Genomic DNA, 22,124 nt, shown 5'->3' on the forward strand with positions numbered 1-22,124 from the left:
TATATTTGTTTTGTTTTTGATGCTGTCCTGGAGCTTGAACTCAGGGCCGTGGCTCTGTTCCTGAGGCTTCTTTTTGCTCAAGGCTAGGATTCTACCATTACAGCCACAGCACCACTTCTGGTTTTTTCTGAGTAATTTATTGGAGATAAGAGTCTCACTGACTTTCCTGCCCAGGCTGGCTTCAAACTGTGATCTTCAGATCTCACCCTCCTGAACCACCAGCACCTGGCTATATTTTTATAGAAAGTGTAAAAACAGTTTTATAGTGTATTTATAATAAGATGGATGAGAAAATAATGTTTGTTTCAGGGAATGGAGCACATAACTGAATAAATAAACTCACCAGAACCAGCAAATCAAAACCCAAACACACACACCCATACATATACAAATAATGAATGGATCTTGACATAATTCCAATTTAGTGGTAATATGCCTGTAGATAGTACTTTACGTCTGATCTTAGCAGTGTTCAAAGCATCTATTATAATTCCTGTCTTACCTTTGAGGAAGGTGAGATTAGGAACTCTGATAAAGGGCAGATAACTAGAGACTAGACAACTAAAGATCTCCACCTAACCTCTATAGCTCAGGTGTTGTGCCTTTCCTATTCTACCACTCTTAAGCTGCTAAGAAAGAAGCTGTACAACCTTTGCCTGAAAAACCTTCTAGTCCACATTAAGACTATGGATGTAGGAAATAATAGCATTGACCCTAGACTTCTATGTTCCCATTGCACCTCTGCTACTTTCTAGCTGTGGGACCGTGGGAAATGGCTTAACTTCTCATTTGTTAAATATAGAGAATAATAGTGCCTACTTGATGGGATGAGAAGTAAGTTAACATATGTAGAGAACTTAGAAGAAGGATTGGCTTGTCTTTGTAAATCCTCTAAAAGTACCAAATACTGGCTTTTGTTACTATCTTTTTACTAAGTCTAGTGGATTGAAATGCCATCGATTTTGTAAATTTATAAATAAAATTAATAAATTTGAGGCTGAGAGTTTCACTCAGAATTTGATTATGTGTTCATTGGACTTCTGGGAGGCATGGAGATGGTACCTGATGCTCTTTGTGAAAAAGGGAATTTAGGACCAGATGTTGATTACAGAAATCTCCAAGAGTCATATTATGAAGCTGTTACCTTTTCCCTAAAGCCTGGATATGTAAGCATTGGATCTTACTCTAGCCCATGCTGTAGTAATGGGGCAGCCAATCTATTCCAGATTTCAGAAGATGTGTGAGAAATGATCTTTCCATTCAGCTTGGATATTTTAAGGTTCTATTGATGTTTCATGCTATGAATGCTATACTAGAGACACTCCTGTCCGGACAGGAAAGCCTGGATTAGTGATTACTACCTCGCTTAGTTCATGGGCCTATAAAATTTGGGGTTGGGACTTGTAGTTTGCCAGGTAAGAACATTTTTAAAGGTAACTACTATGTTGCTTTCTCTAAGAGAAAGGCCATTTGATGCCTGATCTCAAGACAAGAGGACAGTACTTCAAATTGCATACATTCAGCATTATGAAAAACTTACACCTGTCTGAAGGTTTTTCCTGTTTTCTAGGCACTAGTGAAAGGTTAGTCAGAGACCAGTTAAGTATTTGTGAACTGTTAACCTAGTTATCTGACATTTGGCAAAGCTATAGTATACTCTGAAAGTTAGCTGAGAAGAAAATAGGTCTAACCTCCAGGCACTGGCAGCCTAGGATACATCTCTTTGTTCCATCTGGATATGAGTCCTCTGAAGCATATACTTACCTTGTGTTAGGGGAGCTCTGGCATAGCCTGTCTGTCCAGGAGGTCCACTCACTCATTCTGGGAACTCCAAAACAGAGCTGTTACATGTTTGAGCGGATCCTGGGACTCCACAGGCCATCTCTTCCTCACCTGACCACACTCTTCAGGGTCCAGATGAGGAATAACAATTTCCTTGTTATATTCAATAAGTATATCTGATTTGTGGAGGCAGAAACAGACATGAAGAATCAGAAATTGGGTCTCATAACCTGGACAAAAGCAGAACTAAATTGAGTTGAGCACTGAGGCAGCTACCTTGTTTGTCCTAAGCATGGTCCTGGGTGAAAGTGAGGGGAGCTACAGTGGTTGTGAATATTGTCTCATTTGTCACCTCCACTTGTGATTTAAGTTGGTAGCCAAGGTCATTGTTTGGAGGCAGGATACAATAGATTAGTAAAATTAGATGGAAGATATTAACCAGAAAAGAGCATTTTTATAGGATTATACTCTGTGGTACATAGGGTACATGGTGCATAGTTACCTTCAGCCACCCTAGCCTGGACAACTGCTTCCAAAACATGTCTCTTACTTCAGCTACTGTCTTCTGAACAAGGCCCTTTGTACCAGCATCTTGCATAGGCCATGTGTCTACTTGCCTAGGCAGTTAGACCTCACCAATGGTGCTATCTATGCTTTCAGAAAAAAACCACTACTGCCCCCAAACTGCTTTGCGGATGTAGCTGCTCTGTTGTAGAGACAGTGGCAACCCTGACAAATGGCTTCCTCCTCCATTATGGCTTTCAGTAATGAAGGAAATGAATTAAAAGCAGAATTGTCAAAGGCTCTTTCTGCACTCAACCTCACCCTCAGCACCTGAATCTCTGATGAAGTATGGGGTTTGTGTGTGTGTGTGTGTGTGTGTGTGTGTGTGTGTGTGTGTGTGTGTGTCTGTGTGTGTGTCTGTGTGTGTGTCTGTGTCTGTGTGTGTGTGTGTGTGTGTGTGTGTGTGTGTGTGTTACCCGGGATTTTAAGTTGGGTAAAGGAAGTTGCTTCCAGCTGTCAGCCCAGTGAAGCTGGGAAACATTTATTAACACCCGTTAACACCCATTTGTCCCACAGTCTGTTGTGGAAACCCCTCCAACTGTTGACTCCTAGCTTTACACCTTTGCAGCTACAGATCAGTGAGCAAATATCTGCCTTGGGTTCTGTTACACTTGACCACTGAATCTTCCTTGAAAATGTCATGAGGTATAAGAGAAAATGTTGGTCTAACCTAGTGGGCTCTTGACTTAGTACATACTGTTCTCTAATCTGAATATCAGGATTTTTTCATCTGTTGCAGGAACAGATGTACTTGGTATTCTCCATGGGGAATCTCTGTCTGTGGTACAAGCAGCACAGGAAATAGAGAAGTTTACAGTAAGATTAGTCACTTGCCCGAGTAGCTTGGATGATATTGTAGCAGTGTTGTGCTTCAGGTGCTTTCAAACCACGCTAGTATTATGATTCCTTTCACTCCTGTAGTAGCTACTACTCCTGTAGTAGCTCAGAGAAATGTCAAAAAATAGATCTTCCTTTTATAGAGAGGCAAACCGACATCTGATGATGTGAGGTACAGTTTTAAAGCACCTATACAGCTACTTAGCACTGGTCCCACTGTGTCTTAGAATTTCTGATGCCTAGCCAGTTGTTTTTCCTTTAGGGTAGCAGGTGATAGCATGTGCTGATGGGTTTTGCTTGTTTGTTTTGTTCTACTCTTCTTTTCATCTAGTTAGTTCAAACATGCCAATTTGAGCTCACAAAGTATGTTGTCTTTGAGTAGCCTTCAACACAATGCAAGTTCTTTCCTCTCATCTTTCTTTACTTTCTCTCTCCCAGTGGCTGGTGAAACGAGCTATAGAAACAAAAGAAGAGATGGGTGACTATATCCGCTCCTACTCTATAGCCCAGTTCCAGAAAACCTACAGTCTCCCAGAGGTCAGTATTGTGCCCTTCATTCTTATTCATCAAGAACAGCATTAGTGCATACTCAGAGACACCTAGGAAGGGGCAGTGTAGCTCAGGCTCCAGGCATCTCTGCCCTGTCTTGGATTCACCCCAGCAGTGAAGAAGGTCCTTGTGGCTTGTTAGAACAGTGCTTTTTTTTTTCTTAATAAGGTTTTTTATTGTGAAAATACCATACAGAGGGGTTACAATTACATGAGCAAGGTAATAAGTACATTTCTTATCAAGCATTGGTGCCTCCTCCTTTGTTTTTTAATTGGAAAGGTGATGTACAGAGGGGTTACATTTACATAAGTCAGATCATGAGACATTTCCTTTTTTTGGGGGTGGGTCCAGTCATGGGGCCTGAACTCTGGGCCTGGGTGCTGTCCCTCAGCTCTTCAGCTCAAGGCTAGCACTCTACCACTTGAGCCACAGCGCCACTTCCGGCTTTTTTTTTTCTGCTTATGTGGTGCTGAGGAATCAAACCCAGGGCCTCATGCATGCAAGGCAAGCGCTCTACCACTGAGCCACCTTCCCAGCCCCAAGACATTTCCTTTTGAACATTGTCATCCCTTTCCTCATTTTCTTCCAGTTTTTTCCTTCGAACCCTCATCTCCCCCCCCCCCCACCCCAAGTTGTATAGTTCATTTCCAACATAGGGTCTAGTGAATATCACTGCTGAAATAATTCATCCTCTGTCCCATCATTTTAGAACAGCTCTTTAAATGCCACTGAGTGTGAAGCACACAGTTTTATCATTTTTCTCTAAATTTTGGCATTTGATCCAGAACTTCTATTAAATTACAAAGCCTATTTTTGTATAAAGTTCTTGGAGTAACCACCTATGAGAGACATTACTAACAATTTTTAACAATTACAGTAATAGCTAAGCACTGTCAAATTCTTACTATATGCCAGTTGTAGCACATTATATGCCCTCTGTTCTTTGCCTGATCTCAGATAGGTATTGGAGATGGAGAATCTGAAGCTTAAGAATAGTTGTCTTAAGCACTATTCTCCATGACTTTTTTTCTCTTACTGGTGGCTGGGATCTATTGAAGCCATCTGCACTAGTCACAGTATTTTGCTGTGGGGAAAATATTCTAATTTTTTAGAAATATCAGGCAAAGTAGATATGGGAAGTCTTTTGTAAGGTATTCTGAATGATTCAGTTTTGTTTTGTTTTTTGTCAGTCGTGGGGCTTGAACTCAGGGTCTGGGCACTGTCTCTGAGTGAGCTCTTTTGCTCAAGGCTAGTGCTCTACCACTTTGGGTCACAGTGCCACTTCCTATTTTTTTGAGTAGTTAATTGGAAATAAGAGTCTCATGGAGACTTTTCTGCCCTAAGCTTACTTCGAACTGTGATCCTCAGTTCTCAGCCACCTGAGTAGCTAGAATTATAGTTATGAGTCACCGGTGCCCAGCTTCACTTATTCTTTACCTGGAATTTGCTTAATTCCTGTGTTTTGTCTTCAGGATGATGACTTCAAAAGGAGAAAAGACAAAGCCATCAAGACAGTTGTTGACCTCTCTGTAAGCACCCTTGCCTGTGTTTTTCTCAACACTGCAAAGGCTTCAGACAGCCTTCATTTAAGTCGCACGTCACCTGTGATTGCTTGGTGACTAGGGATTGCCTAGATGTTGGTCTCCCAATAAGTGTGTGAGGTAGAATCTGCCACCATCAGCATCTGTGTTCTTAGCCTAGTTATGGAACTAAGGGAAAAAATATCCAAATGCTTGTTGGTCCCAGAGCAGAAGTGACTTGCATAACTCTAGAGAGCAGAAGATAAACTGGAGATGGTGAATTGAATTTACTGTACCACCTTTATCCCTTTGATAGCTTTGGTGGGACAGAGTAGCTTCTGAGCTTTGAGGGAAAGCTCAGATATCATTACTGGGAGTTTACACATGTATCTACTTCTCCAGCATGGAGAGTGTTGGAGCAGAAGAGAGCTTTGGTCCTGTTCAAAACACTCAAAACCAGGTGATCCTTGTCAGTGGTACTTCTGGTCCCTGAAGCCTTATGAAACTCAAGGGAATAAAGCCTCAGTGCCTGGCTGTACAGTTCCCTCTTCCAGAAGTAGCATATACTGTTACTTGTGTCTTGTCTAAATCATATCATACCTCCCATTCTACTCATTATTATGTGTAAAGATTCAGCTATGTTTATATAGGTAGCTATAATTAATTTTATAATTGATCATCTATTAAAGCCAGATAGCTTAAGTTCCAGGTGTTGTTTTTATGCAGATAACTTGGTTGTATTGTATAATTTTCAAGATTGAGGTTGTCTGGTTTATGTGGCTTTATTGTGTCCTTCTTTAAAACAAGGTTGTAAACTACATCTTGAGAGTAAATTTGTGGTTTCCCAAAGTGATTTCTCTGAAAAGAACATCAGTCATTTGATGATGAAAGATAGATGTGCACATGTAAAACAAAAAAAAAGTCTATCAGTTTGTAATTGTAATTTGTGTCTTTTACTTAATTCCATTTTGAAATGGGTGGGATTGAACACCTTTAAGATAGGGGTACTTGAAATTAAGTATTGTCTTCTGATTTAGTGGCAGTATTAAATAGTAAAGAGAAATAATTCTATGACACTGGATTAGGTTTGTGTGTGTGTATGTGTGCATGCATGCTCGTTGTACATGCTAGTCCTAGGGTTTGAATTTAGGGCCTGGGTGCTGTCCCTGAGCTTCTTTGGCTCAAGGCTAGTGCTCTACTACTTTGAGCCACAGCTCCACTTCTGTTTTTCTGGTGGTTAATTGGAGATAAGAGTCTCATGGACTCTCCTGCCCAGGCTGAGTAGTTAGAATTACAGATGTGATCTGGTAACCAGAGCCTGGTTACCAGAGTGGTTTTCTTTCTTGGCTGTGAGCTAGATGTTCAATTTAGAACACGCTAAAAGTTTCTCTTCTCCTCTCCTCTCCTCTCTTCTCTTCTCCCTTCCCTCCTTCCCTCCCTCCCTCTCTATCTCTCTCTATCTCTCTGTCTCTGTCTGTCTGTCTGTCTCTCTCTCTCTCTCTCTCTCTCTCTCTCTTGCTTGTACCAGTGCTTAAACTCAGGACCTTGTACTTTCACTCAGCTTATATCTAGTGATCTACCACTTGATCTATGCCTCCAATTTGTAATTTTTGCTGTTTAATTGGAATTGGAGTCTCTTGGACTTCTTTGCCCAGGCTGGCTTCAAACTACAATCTTCCTGATTTCAGCCTCCTGAGTAGCTAGGATTACTAGTGTACAATATCAGAGTGTGACTATAAGTTCCTTTTTTTTTTTTTTTTTTTTTAAGTTAATGGAAGCCTCTGGCAAGGCAGAACATCTGATGGAGAGTGTGGCACAGCAAAACTGCTTGGCTCACGGCAGCTAGAAGGCAGAATGGGAGAGGGGAAGGAGGGATGGGTTTAAAAAGGAGGGAAACATAACTTTCAGTGACATGACCCTAGTGACCTTCCTTCCTATAGTTCTACCCCCTGCAGTACCCCATTAAGATAGGAATCCATTAAAGGACTAGTATTATGATGAGAGCAGAGCTCTCAGCATTCAGATCTACCTCTGAACATTGCTGCATTGGGGACCATTGGGGACATTTCAGATCCCAAAGATAACATAAAACATTCTAATGTGTGGGCTGGGAAGGTGGCTCAGTGGTAGAGCACTTGCCTTGCATGCCTGAGGTCCTGGGTTCGATTCCTCAGCACCACATAAGCAAAAAGAAAAAAGCCAGAAGTGGCGCTGTGGCTCAAGTGGTAGAGTGCTAGCCTTGAGCTGAAGAGCTGAGGAACAGAGCCCAGGCCCAGAGTTCAGGCCCACGACCGGACCCCCAAAAAAGTCTTTAAAAAAAAAAACATTCTAATGTGTTTGTTCTGTGTATTTTTAAGTTGACTTAGAATCATAATTTAAATATAATTGTAATTTTTTTTCTTGCCAATATAGAATCTTTGGTATTCTATTAAAAATTCACCTAATATTTTTATGAAGGATAGTACCTGTTTTAAGTGACATTGCATTTTTGGAAAGTAGGAAAACCAGGTAATAACTCTACTTCTGAGACCAGGACCTGGGAAATTTTGTTTTCCCTATAAAACCTAGGCTATTCGGATTTTATACTTAGTGTATCTTTAACTTATTCAGACACTGTAACCCAAGCTAAGCTTTTTTTTTAGTGCTTAATTGAATATTATCACAGGTAAATCTCAGCAAGTCCTGGGAAGTAGAAAATTATACATTATTTGGCTATATAACTCAGAATTTTTAAAGAGATCAGTATTGCTGTCAGTCACCTCAGTGAAATGGCCTTGAATGTCCATAACCTTGGACTAGCTCAGGCCTTTAGAATCAGACAGGTAATTTCTTTTTCTCATTTATAATGAAGTTGGCTTTTTTTGTTGTTGTTTTTGAGTCTGTTTTTTCTCCAAGTCTACTTCTGGTTGGAAATAACATTTAAGGAGGTAATGATCATGACTAGTAAGTAGTTCCTAAACATTGATCTGATTTTCAAGAATCTCTTGATTCTTGAAACAGAGAGTACCTCCTTAACAAATGAAAAAACTAAGATCCAGATAGATCATATAGGTTGTACAAAGTCACAGCAGAAGTGATGGATTCAATACTTAGTGTAATCACTGTGCTAGCACCTAGGTAAAAGGCAGTTTTCAGCTAATAAGAAAATAACAGCAGAATTTGTATTATGTAGTTGGTAAGTGAACTTTATCTTCTGTTATTTGGCAATGCATTTTCATAGCAACACATTTTACCATTTATGGTAAAGAATTTTTATGGATTGGCAAGTGGGGTTTTACTTTTTCCTTTCTTATCTACTGAAAACACATGTGAGAAGCTGCCTTCTTAGGCTCTTAGCTATGTGCCATTACCTTGGGCACTTGTGACTTCTTCCGGCACGTTCTTAGCTGGCTTGAGAGTGGCAAAAGTTTGCAAAATACTCTGAGCCTGTAGTGTTTATTCATGGTCTATTTTTTATGACCCAGTAAAACAAAATTGGATAGCATGCAGTTTGTTATCATTCCTTCAAGGAAAATCATTACCTTTGTTAAGAGGAGGAAACCTGTCTTAGGTGACAGGTATGGCTTGCAAGGCTCAGGTTTTATGCTTCCAGATATTTCTGAGTTTTGCCTTTCAGGCATCTTTCAGTGTTTCTTGTTTTTTTTTTATTGCTGAATCTAGAATTCTAAATTTTAATTGGGAAGTGAAAATTAAGTAATAAAATAAGTTCAGCCATACAAGTGCCTACTTTTTAGACCTTCTTGCCTTTTATAAAATATGTATGGCTTGCATGTGCTTTGAGCTGAGTGCCTTTTATATGCTTGGCACCTAGTCAGAAATTTACCTCATCAGTACAGACTTACAGATTATTCCACTTTATAAATCAGGAAAATGAGGCTCAGAAAAGTTGATACTAGTTAGAAGACAGAGATGAGGTAGTCGTGGTTAGCCTGAGCAAAATGTTTGCAAGACTGCATCTCAACCAATGGTGAGATGTGATACTCATCTCAGCTACGGGCGAGCACAATGGTTGAGCATGGTGGAGCATACATGTTATCACAGATAAATGAGGAAGCACAAATAGGAGGATCATAGTCCAGGCTAATTTAGACAAAAAACAAGACCCTACCCAAAAAACTAACCAATGAAAAAAGGGCGAGCAACATGGCTCAAGTACTAGTGCACTTACCTAGGAAGCTTTGAAGCCTTGAGTTCAGTCCCAGTACTGGGGGGGAAAACATAAAAAAGGATGATAATTTGTCTGTGTAGCTACAGAGCTAGAAAAGACAGGCAGGTTTTTTGTTTTACATCTGAATCCCACCCCCCACCCCCCAACAATTTCTGTTGCTTTTCTACTTTCCCCAGTTTCTGCCACACATTTTTAGCACCTATTTTGGCATTATGTCAGGTGTTATTCATCTCTTGCAGCATTTCTTATGACTTTTCCCATTTGTAGATGTGAGAGTCAATGCCACGTGGGAACCCACTTCCTTCTCTTCTGAGTAGGCAGTCCCCATATCCATCAATTTCATCTCACTTCCCATACACCATAACTTTAGACAAAGGAGCTACTGTCCAGAGTAGAAGAAGACAAGGAAGTAGTCCCAAGGATCATGGGGAGGCTCTGCCATAAAGTGATATATTCAGCAGTACATAAGGAATCGGGTCACATCTCTGAAGGGCAGGAGGATCTTGCTGTTACCAACCTGCCCTGGTGTAAATACAGTTAAAAGGATGGCATTTTGAAGGGTATGCAAAATAGACACTTTCAAAATGGCTAAATATATGCTGATTTTGGATGTGTTTAAAGTAGTTGGATGTCTGTACATCTGAGTTTTGAGGTAAAAATCACTACAAAGCATTAAACAACCCAGGGGCTAAGACACAGAAGCTGTCTTGATCTTATTTATACAACACACCTTAGTCTTACTGCAAAATTAAACTATTTGAGATGGGATATATGCTAGATTTCAAAGGTAGGAGGTCGACTCACACACCAAGCCCTGTTTAGGGGGAAAAAAAAATAGACCAAGAACAAGATATAGGGCTATCTCTGGAGAAAATAGTACACAAATAATGTCATCTATCTATCCCTCAGATTTCCATTGCTCTAATCTCAAGCCCTCCTTTGGCTGTTGTTATGAGAGCAGCTTAGTTATTGTTTGTTTGTTTTTTCTTGTGAGATCTTTCAGGACACTGCTCACCTCTTGGTGGAGGAGGCAGATTGATTTTAAGAATCCTAGGCTGAGGGATGTCAGAGTTGGATAAAACATGAGAATGAGCAGTCATGGTATGGAAGCAACTCTGGGAAATGTTACTTCCTGCTAAGATGGGTAGGGTCAGATCCACTGAGCCTTTGATATAGAAGGCCAGATTGGTAGTGACTGCTTCATGCCTGCTCTGTTATTTCAATACAGAAGTTGTCTACTGTCATTGTAAGGGCAGCCATCAGTGATTTGCTGCAGATGCTGCCTAGGTACTATGCTGTTCTACTTTTCTGCCCCAACATTTAGAATGTGGGCTCAAAAGGTATTATTCTGACAGGTGACTTAACTGGCAACTAGACGTGTGAATACAGATCTGGTCTCATGATGTAGGAGTTCTCTGCTTTACAAAAAAAACCTTAATTTTTTTTTAATGCCATTCAAATGTCCATTATCATCTGCCATGGAAAATACCAGAATCTAATGAGGGATGATCAGAATTAAGGTATAAAACAGGTTGGAGTACTTCTGAGTCCAAGTTCTAGTGTTATCCTCTGCTTATCATTTACTTCCTTACTGCGCACTTAACTGTGTGCAGGTTGTTTGTACTCTACACTGTCTACCTGAGTTTAATATAGACAGAAAATAAGGATAGCTGTCCTCAAGGTGTGAGGATCAAATGGGCAGTGTATATATAGCAGTCGGTGCCTATCTGGTATAAATCTATCATGAAAAATGAAAGCTGCTACTGTTCATGGAAAAAGACTGAGTCTTTTATACCTTTATTTTTTTTTATAAAAAGAGGGTAGTCCTGTGTAAAGCATGGCATATTTTTTATATTAATTTCTAGTTTTAGACTGATAGAATGATTTACCAAGTCATACATTCATAGGATTAAGATAAAACACAAAGACTGAGAGACCAAGAGTGTCATTCAAGTTCTGTTTATCCTTTATGTATAAGGAAACTGAGACCCCATAGAGGGAAACTCATGGAGCTTGTTAGTGGCAGAGATGGGAGAGGGCATCAGTACTCCTAATTTCTTTTGTTTTAATGGGTGGCATAACAGTAGTTCTTTATAGTGGGCCTGGAAACCTGGGACATTAGCCCTTCAATGCTTATGCAGACCATTATAATGATGCATGTGGCAATACAGTTTATACAGTAAGCCTTCTGAGATATCTTGAAGAAATGACTGGTGGTGGTGAAATGCCCAGATAGGGACCTCCAAAGACCACTGGAGACTGTAATCGATGCAAAAGCAAAAGAGTCGTTTATTACAAGTTCGAGCCTGGACCTCCGTGCATACAGTCACAGCTGGTTATGCAGAAAGGCCATGACCTCTGTTTTTTCACAGCTTTTATAATACACTGTGAGCAAGCTTGGGAATTTAATTTAGGCCTACAGGTGATTGGTTGACACTTGATACTGTAGACATAGCACTTTGTTGGTGCTATCTGGCGGGTCACGCTTTGGGTTTGAAATGCAAGGGGTCTTTGTTCTGCTTATCTTAGGTTCTTTCCAGCTATTCCCATTTCCTTGGTGACTGCCTGACTCATATTGTGGTTATCAGGGAGCTCCAGGCTTTTCTGAAACTCAAGAACTACCTTAAGATTAGAGTCACTCTGGCTCTTCAGTAGCTAAAAGATCTGTGAGGAGCAAGTTAGTGTAATGGAAAAGCTTTGAGGTTAGAAACAAAGGTATCTGGAACCTGGTATTATCTTTTATCTCTTTTTGTTGTTTTTTTGTGACTCAAAATTCTACTTTTATTATTTATTTGGTTTTATTGTAAAAATACTGTACAGAGGGGTTACAGTTACATGAGTAAATTAATGAGGACATTTTCTATTGAGCCTGGTTACCTCCTCCTTTGTTTTTCCCCTACCATCCCTTCCCTCCCCACCTCCCCAACTGTTCCCTAACCACTCCCCCACCTCGTCCCCCAGAAGTTGTAAAGTTGGTTTTCAACATAGTGTCTTGTACATCTCATGGTTACAATGGGTCACCCTATATTCTTATTTAAGCATTTTGTTATTTCCCTTCCCTTCCCCAAATTATAAAAATGTATATACAAGATGCAGGGCACCGGAATCAAATCCAGTGAAAACAGGGGTTATACCATGGGGGAAGAACATACAAAAGAAACAAACAAAAAAAAAAAAATCACATAATATATTATAAGTACATTAAAAACAATAGCAAGCAAAAAAGAAAAAAAAAAAAAAAACACTTATACTGGGGTTTGATCTCAGGGCATTGTGCTTGCTAGGAAAATGCTGTACCATCTGGCACACCCCTAACCCTTTTGTGCTTTACTTATTTTTCCAGATAGGCCTGGACCACAGTTTATCTTACCTTTGCCTCTAGCCTAGCTGGGATAACTGGTATATCTAACCACACTGGATTTGTCTGTTGAGACAGTTTCACTAACTTTTTGTCTGGGCTAGCCTTGAACTATTATCCTCCTGATTACAAGCATGAGCCCCTGCAACCAGCCCTTAATCTAATACTGTCTTAGACCTAATACTATTATTTCATTCTGTTTCCATAGCAGTGAAATGAAAATAATAGCATTTGCCCTACCTCTTCATAGTGACTAGAAAATGTAAAAGGTAAAATGTATACATGAGCATAAACTTTAAAGTGTAAAGTATATATAAAAGTTAACATTGTCAATGTATGACAAAGGAAAGGTTGCTTTTACCTCTTCGTTTCAGTGTATTGTTGTTTGGGAGCCAGTCCTTTTATAGAAGAAGCCAATTTCCTGTCTTGGGTCATTGACTCTTTCAGTGGTAACCAAGGAAGATAGCAGTTAAGCTCAATTATATAGCACTGTTACAATAGCAGAGCTCAGTGGAAATTAAATTATACACAGTAACTGCATCATGCAGTTTTATTATATTTTTCACTTCATATGAATCTCTTTTATGTTATTTATAGCTTCCAATTTATGTAGAATCATGAGCAAACTAGGGAACACTCGTGGCAGCAATTGGTGAGAATAGCCTCCAGCATCATCCCAGGCTACATTCCATTCTCTTTTCCACAAAATTATCAACATTATATATGTCACAGATTGAAACTTTTCATGATAGAAAATAAAGTAATTATAGAAAAAAAGAATAATAGAATAAATAAGTTTACCGGAATTATCAGCGGGGAAAATTTGAAGCTTTTTACAAGAGTATATCCATTTGCTATTTGTAAAACTTTGTAATTTTAAATAAACAAATAACAAAAAGCTGATGTACTTCTGGACATTTTCATGGGCCCATTACTTACACTTGTCTTGGTAGGAAGTGCTGTGTTTCCATCTGTAAACAATATAGCAGGGCTCCCAATGAACACCAGCAGTATTTGTTGGATGGGATCCATATGTTTATGTACTTTATTTTTGTTAGTGACCACAAATGAGGAACAAAGGAACCTCTTTTGTTATTGACCTTTGCTTTCCCATGGTAAAACCTTTCCTGTTTCTCAGACAACAAGGTGTATAGGTATAAGCAAATTATCTCAGTTAATAATAGTCAAATCATGTGTCTCACCTGAGTTTTCATCAACCTTGCCTCTGTGTCTTCAGTAGTCCCTGAAGGCAGCCACCCGAGTCCCCCATAGACTTGCAGCAAAGTAAGGACTCCTTAGGCCTTGATGGGAAAGACCTCCCCCTAACTGCTTGAAGACACCCAGCAGATAGTTCAGGAGAGCTCTTCACATCCTGTAACTTGCTTTTTTATCCACTTAGGATGTTTACAAGCCTCGTCGGAAATATAAACGCCAGCAGGGAGCAGAGGAGCTACTTGATGAAGAATCTCGAATCCATGCTACACTTTTGGAATATGGCAGGTAATGAATGGGTCTTAGGGTCTACTTTATAAAACCATTTAAAAGAACAGCTAATTTAAATTGCATCATTTAGTTCAGTGGGGTTGGCTTCTATCTGATTAAGTTTTCTATTTTCAGGCAGACTTTTCAGCTTCAGGGACTTTTCTCTCTGGTATTGCCCATTTCAATGGGTAGTCTTTGCAGTTCTTCCCTGGAGGTGTATGTAACTTGCACCAGGCTCTGCCGTGCTTAGGAAACTAGGGGGTTTGGAGCATTTGCAGAGGCTACCCAGTGTGCCCTTCATGACCTGCCGTTATTAAGATCTTTAGTAAACAGAAGAAATGGAAACATTTTCACCTGTTTAATACTAAGTTTTTTGTTTGTTTACTTTTATTTTTGTTTTTGTTTTGGGCTTGAAATCAGGGTCTGAGCACTATCCCTGAGTCTCTCTGTGCTCAAAGCTAGCACTCACTCTACCACTTGAGCCACAGTACCACTTCCGGCTTTTTCTGTTTATGTGGTACTAAGGAATCAAACCCAGGGCTTCATACGTGCTAGGCAAGTACTCTACCACTAAGCCACATTCCAAGCCCCAATACTAATAAGTTTTAAAAGAACAATTTTGACTTTCTGTGAAAGTTTTGAAGTTTAAAATACATAATTTGTTTAAAAAGAAAACCAGGTACTTTATATCTTTAATTTTCACTTTAAAAAACTATAAGGACTTAATTCTCTGCATTGATTGACATTGGGTCTTAACATTCATTAATGTCATGCATTCTCTACTTAGGATAACTGATCACTTGATGTAAGTGAGTATGTCTCCTCCTGTTTCCTTTCTTTGTGCTGGGGAAGCTCTGCTGCACATCCCAGCTCTTGTTGGATGGCTGAAACTAACTGCTTCCTCTACTAGCAGTTTTCTGAGTGGAGCAGCTGATGGCTTGCTCCTCTAAGGTACTAGAGAGAACCAGAGGAAGTTAGGTTTCATTATTCCAGCTTCCCAAGGAAAGGCAATAACTTTTTATTTATTACTTGTTTTGAGATAATAGTATGAGGTCAAGTATTTCCCTTCCAAGCATCAAACTAGTCTTTCCCAAAAGAAGTTGAGGTAGCTCTGGCCCCAAACCAAGTGTGGTAGCTGCAGTTAAAGCTTACCAGTTGCTTCTGAGAAGTGAGTGCTCCTTTGAGTTAGGTACCTCCTGCACTTGGTACGTATTTTGGGATCCGGGACAAAATGAAAATGCATGGCCACTTATTGAGAATTGTTAATGATGACAGAGAATTTTAGGACAACAACAGTAACTACATTCAAGACCTTCTGAGTGTGGAGCCCTATACAAATGGATGGGTTGCATTCTCATGACTCCTGCCCCAGAAACCATGTTGGGGTACCTCTATCCAAGTCTAACTCCCAGGTGACCAGGGGAAGCAGCACAACTCTGGGAAGCCAAAGCTGGAAAGAGAAACTCTGGGTCACATGTTCCAAGGCCAGGGAACATTTAGGAGAATGTAGTGGGATTTGTTAATCTCGATTGTATTGGCATTTTTCCATTTTTATAGAAAATCATACTCCTAGGGATGAAAAAAATGCCAGATTCAGTTAATTGGTCAGTTCAGTAAGATATGGTAAAAACATTTCAATATCTTGCTTTAAATTTCTCTTTCACATGGGACCTTTAAGAATACATTTGTTGTTGATAGTTTTGTTGTCACAATGCAAAGGCTGGGTAAACTAGAAGGACCTGTCCATCCTGGACTGGACAATGTAAATTGAGGCCAGCATGGAGCCTGGCTCCCTTTATGGAACAGAACAAGGCACAGGCTTTGTGTGTGATCCTTCTCAAATGTGAATGTGAGAAAGAACAAAAGGTTTGTTCCTGCTGCTGGGGTTGTACTCAGGGCAATTTCTAAACCTAAGGTTGGTACTAAATGAAGACATCAGGTTTTCTTTCTTTTAGAATACATGCTTTGTTTTCTTTTTTGTTTATCTGGCATGTAGAGGATGAGGTTGTGGGAGATGGAGTAGTGGTTACTTTGAACATTCTCATTTATAGCTCTTCTTTGTCATGTAGGCAGTGCTTTCATGTCACATGGAGCAAAAGGCTTTTAGAAAAATTAGCTGGACACTTTAGCAAAATATAGTGAGTGCCTGTTCTGTGCTGGCTCTAAACTAGGCAGAGGGGATATGATCATGACTGAAGTTGTACAGGAATGGTCCTAGCAGCTTTATTCAAAATAGCTCCAACATGGAAACAACCTAAATGTTTACCAACTGATCAATGGTTAAAGAAAATGTTATCCTCTACAGTGGGATATTATTTAGCCACAAAAAGGGATGAATTAATTTTTCTTGCTACAGCGTGAATGAATTTGAAACATTATGCTAATTGAAAGAAGCCAAATGCAAAAAGTCACATCTTGCATGATTTCATGGACATAAATGTCCAGAAGGCAAATCTGTAGAGACAGACAGTAGATTAATGGTAGCTGGGGACTGAGAGAGTAGGATTGAAACTATTAATAGGTACAGAGTTTCTTTTTAGGTTGATAGAACTTTCTGGGTTTATACAATGTTATGTTGATGGTTGCACACCACTAAAAACCACTGAAGTGTATACTTCAAAATAGCAAATTTTATATTATATGAATTATATCTCACTAAAAAAAACAAGAATGCATGGCACAGATTCTCCTTTAGGAGCTCAACAGGCAGGGCCTGGCAAGATAGGAGGTAATTATTATATACAGGACAATGAGTGCTTATAGTATAAGTACAGAAGCACAGGAAGGTAACTTAGTTTTAGGTGGTCAGGGTAGTTTTCCTAAACCTCTGTCTGGGAAGGAGAAATAGATGGGTCTGCGAATTAGGTCACACAGGTTTAGTTGTCTGCTGCTTTATTTGGAAAATCTATAACATTCTAAGGGCTTTAGAAAATGACTATTTGCCACAGGGTATCTTCTGCTCTGATAGTCTCTCCTCAGACTAGAGGCCTGGAGAACAAAGAATGCTGTAGATGCAAAGATACTTAAAGGAATGGGAAGTTTTTTTTTGTTTTTGGGGGTTTTTGTTTTTTTTGGGGGGGGAGGGGGTCCGGTCATGGGGCCTGAACTCTGGGCCTGGGCGCTGTCCCTCAGCTCTTCAGCTCAAGGCTAACGCTCTAACACTTGAGCCACAGTGCCACTTCTGGCTTTTTTCTTTTTGCTTATGTGGTGCTGAGGAATCAAACCCAGGGCCTCATGCATGCAAGGCAAGCACTCTACCACTGAGCCACCTTCCCAGCCCTGGAATGGGAAGTTTTGACCAGATCCCCTGTAGTTCTGGGTTCCCTGGTGCAAAATGGAATGCCTATGAGTTTCAGCAGAAGGGCTTCATTGATCATAGGGAGTGATGGGAACTAGGCTCAGCCAGTGATGACTCCTGTGCTTCACATTTGAGCTGAGATAAGGGTGCTGCCTCTGGCTCCAGATTAGGAAGCTGACTAACAGCCTGAGGAGTCAGGAAGCTGGTGCTACAGCTGCTGGCAAGGGGAACACACTCCTTCTGCAGAAACCAGGAAACCACTGTGACAGTTGCTGGCCCAGAACCAGGCTGCTTCTGGTGTAGCCCATGCCAACACAGTGGATCTTCTGTTTCTCCTTACTTAACTACTCCACATGTCCAGCTTTATTAAGTGTATCTGATTGGTTGGGACCTCGATAGCACTCAGAATCCTAGGTCCCAATGGGTATGGAAAATAGCCTCTTGTTTTCCAGCCTTTGCATTGTAGAAAGCTGCAATCAATACTGATTAAGCCATTCAGAGTGTGCCATAAGATTCTTTACAGAATTTGTGTAGATACTCAAAGTATAACCTTAAGTTAAGTTGGCTACACTTCAGAACTGTAAATTTTTGCCTAAAAGATGAGTCTACTGCCCAGTAGTGACTTTTTAGTTTGTCTAGTTAGATGGCAACCTATTGGAAGTAATATGAAATAATTCTTATGACATACCGATTCCTGCATTTTTAATTTTATTTATCCAACAAACATAAGAAATACAAAATAAAAAAGTAGGGTCATTGCCCTCAAGGAAAAGGATGCAGAAACACAATTAGAAGGTTGGGAAATGAAATAAATACAAGCAGATGCAGGATAAACAGTCAGGACTGCTTATATGCATTGTACACATATGATAGGAGCTTTGAAGAAGCTACTTTAGAGCTGAGGAGTGAGAGGTAACTAGGGAGAGGAGAGAGCAGTGTATGCAAAGCTCCCTGTTCAGGATGTAGTTGGAGCTACAGGGGTGAGTCTGAGTAGTTCACAGGCAGAGCCATGGAAGAGAAGGCACATGAGGCTGCTCAAGCAGTCCTATTTTCTCCAAATGGAAAGTGTTCCATTAGTAGATAGGAATCAGGCCAGTGTGAAGTTGGGTAAGGATTGGGTACAAAGAGTAGGAGGGAATGAGACTGTAAGCTCCAGACCAGTGGAGGCAGCATACTTAAGATATAGCCTGAGCAAGAGTAGAGTGAACTCCCCAATTTGTTTTTCTTAAATAGTTACATGTAATTTTATTTCCTTACAAACTAAAGTATGTATGTAAGGCTAGGTCTTTTGCATTTCATGCTTTTTTTTCGTTGAATAGTTTTTGCATTGTTGCTTTTGTTTTTTTAAGATACAGATTAAGAGAGCCAGAAGATAGACTAATTTAAAGTAAAGGGCATTTGTGTGTTTTTAACTTTTAAGACTGTGTGAAGTGAATCCATATTACTGACATCATGCTTGGATTACGCATAAGAATAGAATACTTGCAGAACTGTTATTGAAGTAATACTAGAAAGCATGTTCAGCTTGAGCAAACACATTCTCATTTGTTCACACAGATAGTTTTTAAGCTTTTAGCTTACATTGTGGCTCTGAAATACATTTCTTGATTCAAAGAGTAATAACTGCACTTATCGAAATGTTGTACTCTATAGTACCCGAATGTTCTCTTTTACAATGTTTGTATAGCAAATAGCATGGCTGGCTCTTTGTTCAAAAACTGGTAGAATATGGTTTTTGGTAAACACCAAATAGCCTAAGGCCTTTTCTGTGTTTTTCCTATAAAATCTTTAAAAATGAGTTTATAATTTATTGTGATTTTTTTTAATAGTAATTGAAATCCTTTTTTTTGTGGCTGGCAGGAGATACGGACTTAGCCGCCAGAGTGAAACAGAAAAGGTAAGACAAGGATCAACAGTAGGAGAGAATACTTGAGAGATGGCAACCCTCCTCTCTTTGGGCCTCTTCCTGATAGTCATAGTTGAGCAACAGCTCACTGGGAAACCCAGGAAGGAAGAGGGAAAGGCTGCTGCTAACCAAGTGCTGGGCCTTGGGAAAGCAGGCAGAGCAGAGATGTGCCGTTAGCTCCTGCATCTCTGTCCTGGACTTTTCAACCTGCCACCTCTGCAGACAATGCAGCTAAAACATAGCAGTCTCATCTCATCCTAGGGCTAGAGGTAAGGATGTTGATTGAAGCCATGGCCTCAGAGTTAGTTAAGTGGAGTCTTGCAGTATTAAGTCTGCTTCCAGAAGTCCCAGTGTACATGTACCATATGATGAGAGGCCTCTGTACAGGTGAGAACAGGATGCTGACAATGAGATAGAATAAATCAATAGCCCTGTCCAGCATCAGGAAGCAAAGTGTGGACGAGCCAGAGAAGTCAGGATGGGCTTTTCCAATTTTATGAAGGAGTCTTAAAGATTTCCATTAGTATACGTATGTATTGTTAATGAGTCGTAATCATCACCAACAGAGCAGGCAGGTAAATCTTATAGTACCAGACCCTTGTTGTGTCCCAAGACCTTTATTAAAGGGCTTTGCGTGTACTTATTCACTGAAACTACTCAATAAGGAAGATACTCCTATTTTTCAGGAAAGAGGCACATGTTCAGAGAACATAAAACACATTGCAGAGATAATTAAATTAGATGGATGGAAGAGATGTAATGAAAACCAAGAACTCTAGACTTGGCAGCCAAGTTCAAGGAAGAACTGTTAATCAGACTGTCTTGAGTATGTCATAATACATTGAGAACCAAAGACCTACATCTAGAGTATACAGTTTGATCCACAGATGAAGCCACTTACAGCTTTGTCCTTTAGACAGTTATTTTAAATTTTTTATGACTGAATCAAAACTTTGACTTAAGTGCTGAACCTTTACCTCTATGCACTCTGATATGTTGTATTACTTTTATTTATATAAATTTTTACTTTCATATCCCATAGTAGGTCTTAGCTGGCAGTTTGAAATAGCACTGCTGTTGGTTTCAGTGATCTGCTCTGAAATTTAAAGTAGAGGGAAGACCTCATCAAAGAGAAAGGGCAAGTTTAGAGATTATGTATGGCCTGGTATTCATTTAATCAAGAAGTTTGGGAACAGATGAGTCTCATCACTCCTACCTGGGCTGCTCATCCTCTGACTAGAGTGTCAGCCTCTGAACTGTCTGTACTCTCTCAGGCCAGTTCAGCTCTCCAGATTAATACATCTCCAGATAAATGTATTTTCTTTCACAGGCTTGTACCTCTTTGCAGTGTTGTCTTTTTTCTGCTGAGTCTCTAATATTCAGTTGTTCTCACATCTCCCTTTCCAGACTGAGGACAAGAAAACAACACTTGCAGCAGGGCTCTCAGCTACAGAAAAAACAGAAGCTCATGAAGAAGATGAGCTTCGAGCAGCTGAAGAGGTATGTGATCAGCCCTCTGAGGTTTTGGGGTTTTTTGTTTTGTTTAATTTTATTGTCAAGGTGATATACAGAGGGGTTACAGTTACATAAGTCAGGTAGTGATTATTTTTCTTGTCTAACATGCTACCCCTTCCCTCATTTTTCTCCCTCTTTCCCTCCCCCCAATCCTCCTCATTTCCAGCGTATTGTCTTGTGAGTATCACTGTTAATTTACATCATTTAAATGATGAAACTGCACACCTTGCAGTTTCATCTCATCACCTGTTGTGAGGCTCACACTAAACAAGATTAAGGAACAAAATCCTGGGCTAGGCAGAGCTTATATAGGCACTTACTTCAGTCTTAAATGGTCAGAATTGCTCACTGCTGCTCCTTCCTTTCCTCTTCCAGCAGCGTATTCAGTCACTGATGACCAAGATGACTGCCATGGCTAATGAGGAGGTAAGGAGTTGTGGGAGGAAAGGGATAGGAATGTGGAGATGAGGACATGGAATCCCTTCTGCTATAGAGGGTCTTCTCCTGGGGTACCACCTTCTCTAAAGCCCTCTCCTCAGTAGTGAGGTCTAATTGTAGGATCATCGGTTGGGAGAGCTTTTTGTAAGTCATAGCATTGCCCTCTAAGAGGGAGACTTAGAAGATGTCACCAAACCTCTGTAGAACTGGAGCCAGCCCTGCCTCTCCATAACCATAGGATCCACCTGTGCAAGGAGCCCCTAGTTTTTATTTCCTTCCAATATCAACTAGGTACACGATGTTTATAATTGATCTTTCTAGAGCTCAACGCCTGTCCTGAGGTTTTGCCATGTGCTTGGAAAGGATCATTTCTTTTGAGACCAGTAACAAACTGTGTCAGTGAAGAGTTATTTTAGAGTCTGAGATTTTTTTTTTTTTTTTTTTGCTCTTCCCTGAATCATTAGCCCCCCTAAATGCCCTGCAGGCTCTCTTTGGTGACCCTTAAGAAGCTGGGGCATGGGACATAGCAGTGAAGCATGGTTTTCTTGGGGTAACCAGAGCCTAGAAAGCTAGTACAATCAGTGTAGGACTCAGGAGATGGGGCACTGGTGGCTCTGACATTTGTCCTTAGCCTAGCCTGTTGTTTCCCCTGTCCATGAATAAGTGGACAAAATCAAATTGTCTTTTTCCCCTGGAATATTGGTTTT

The 22,124-nt window shown here is 40.2% G+C and overlaps 1 protein-coding gene across 3 annotated transcripts in view; it reads left to right on the plus strand.

Annotated features, from left to right (window-relative positions):
* Positions 1 to 22,124, plus strand: part of Ccdc93 (coiled-coil domain containing 93) — a 72,343-nt gene that overhangs the window by 14,876 nt on the left and 35,343 nt on the right. For 2 of the 3 annotated variants that reach the window (XM_042685143.1, XM_042685144.1), the window contains exons 5-10: positions 3,622 to 3,729; positions 5,205 to 5,261; positions 14,178 to 14,278; positions 19,419 to 19,455; positions 20,872 to 20,964; positions 21,355 to 21,405. In XM_042685143.1, coding sequence (XP_042541077.1) covers positions 3,622 to 3,729; positions 5,205 to 5,261; positions 14,178 to 14,278; positions 19,419 to 19,455; positions 20,872 to 20,964; positions 21,355 to 21,405 — 447 coding nt within the window. The remainder of the gene's footprint in view (positions 1 to 3,621; positions 3,730 to 5,204; positions 5,262 to 14,177; positions 14,279 to 19,418; positions 19,456 to 20,871; positions 20,965 to 21,354; positions 21,406 to 22,124) is intronic. The other variant, XM_042685145.1, reaches the window with a different exon arrangement.

Source organism: Dipodomys spectabilis, unplaced genomic scaffold, assembly GCF_019054845.1.
Source record: "Dipodomys spectabilis isolate Male_0828 unplaced genomic scaffold, ASM1905484v1 ptg000094l, whole genome shotgun sequence".
Taxonomy (NCBI): Eukaryota; Metazoa; Chordata; class Mammalia; order Rodentia; family Heteromyidae; genus Dipodomys; species Dipodomys spectabilis.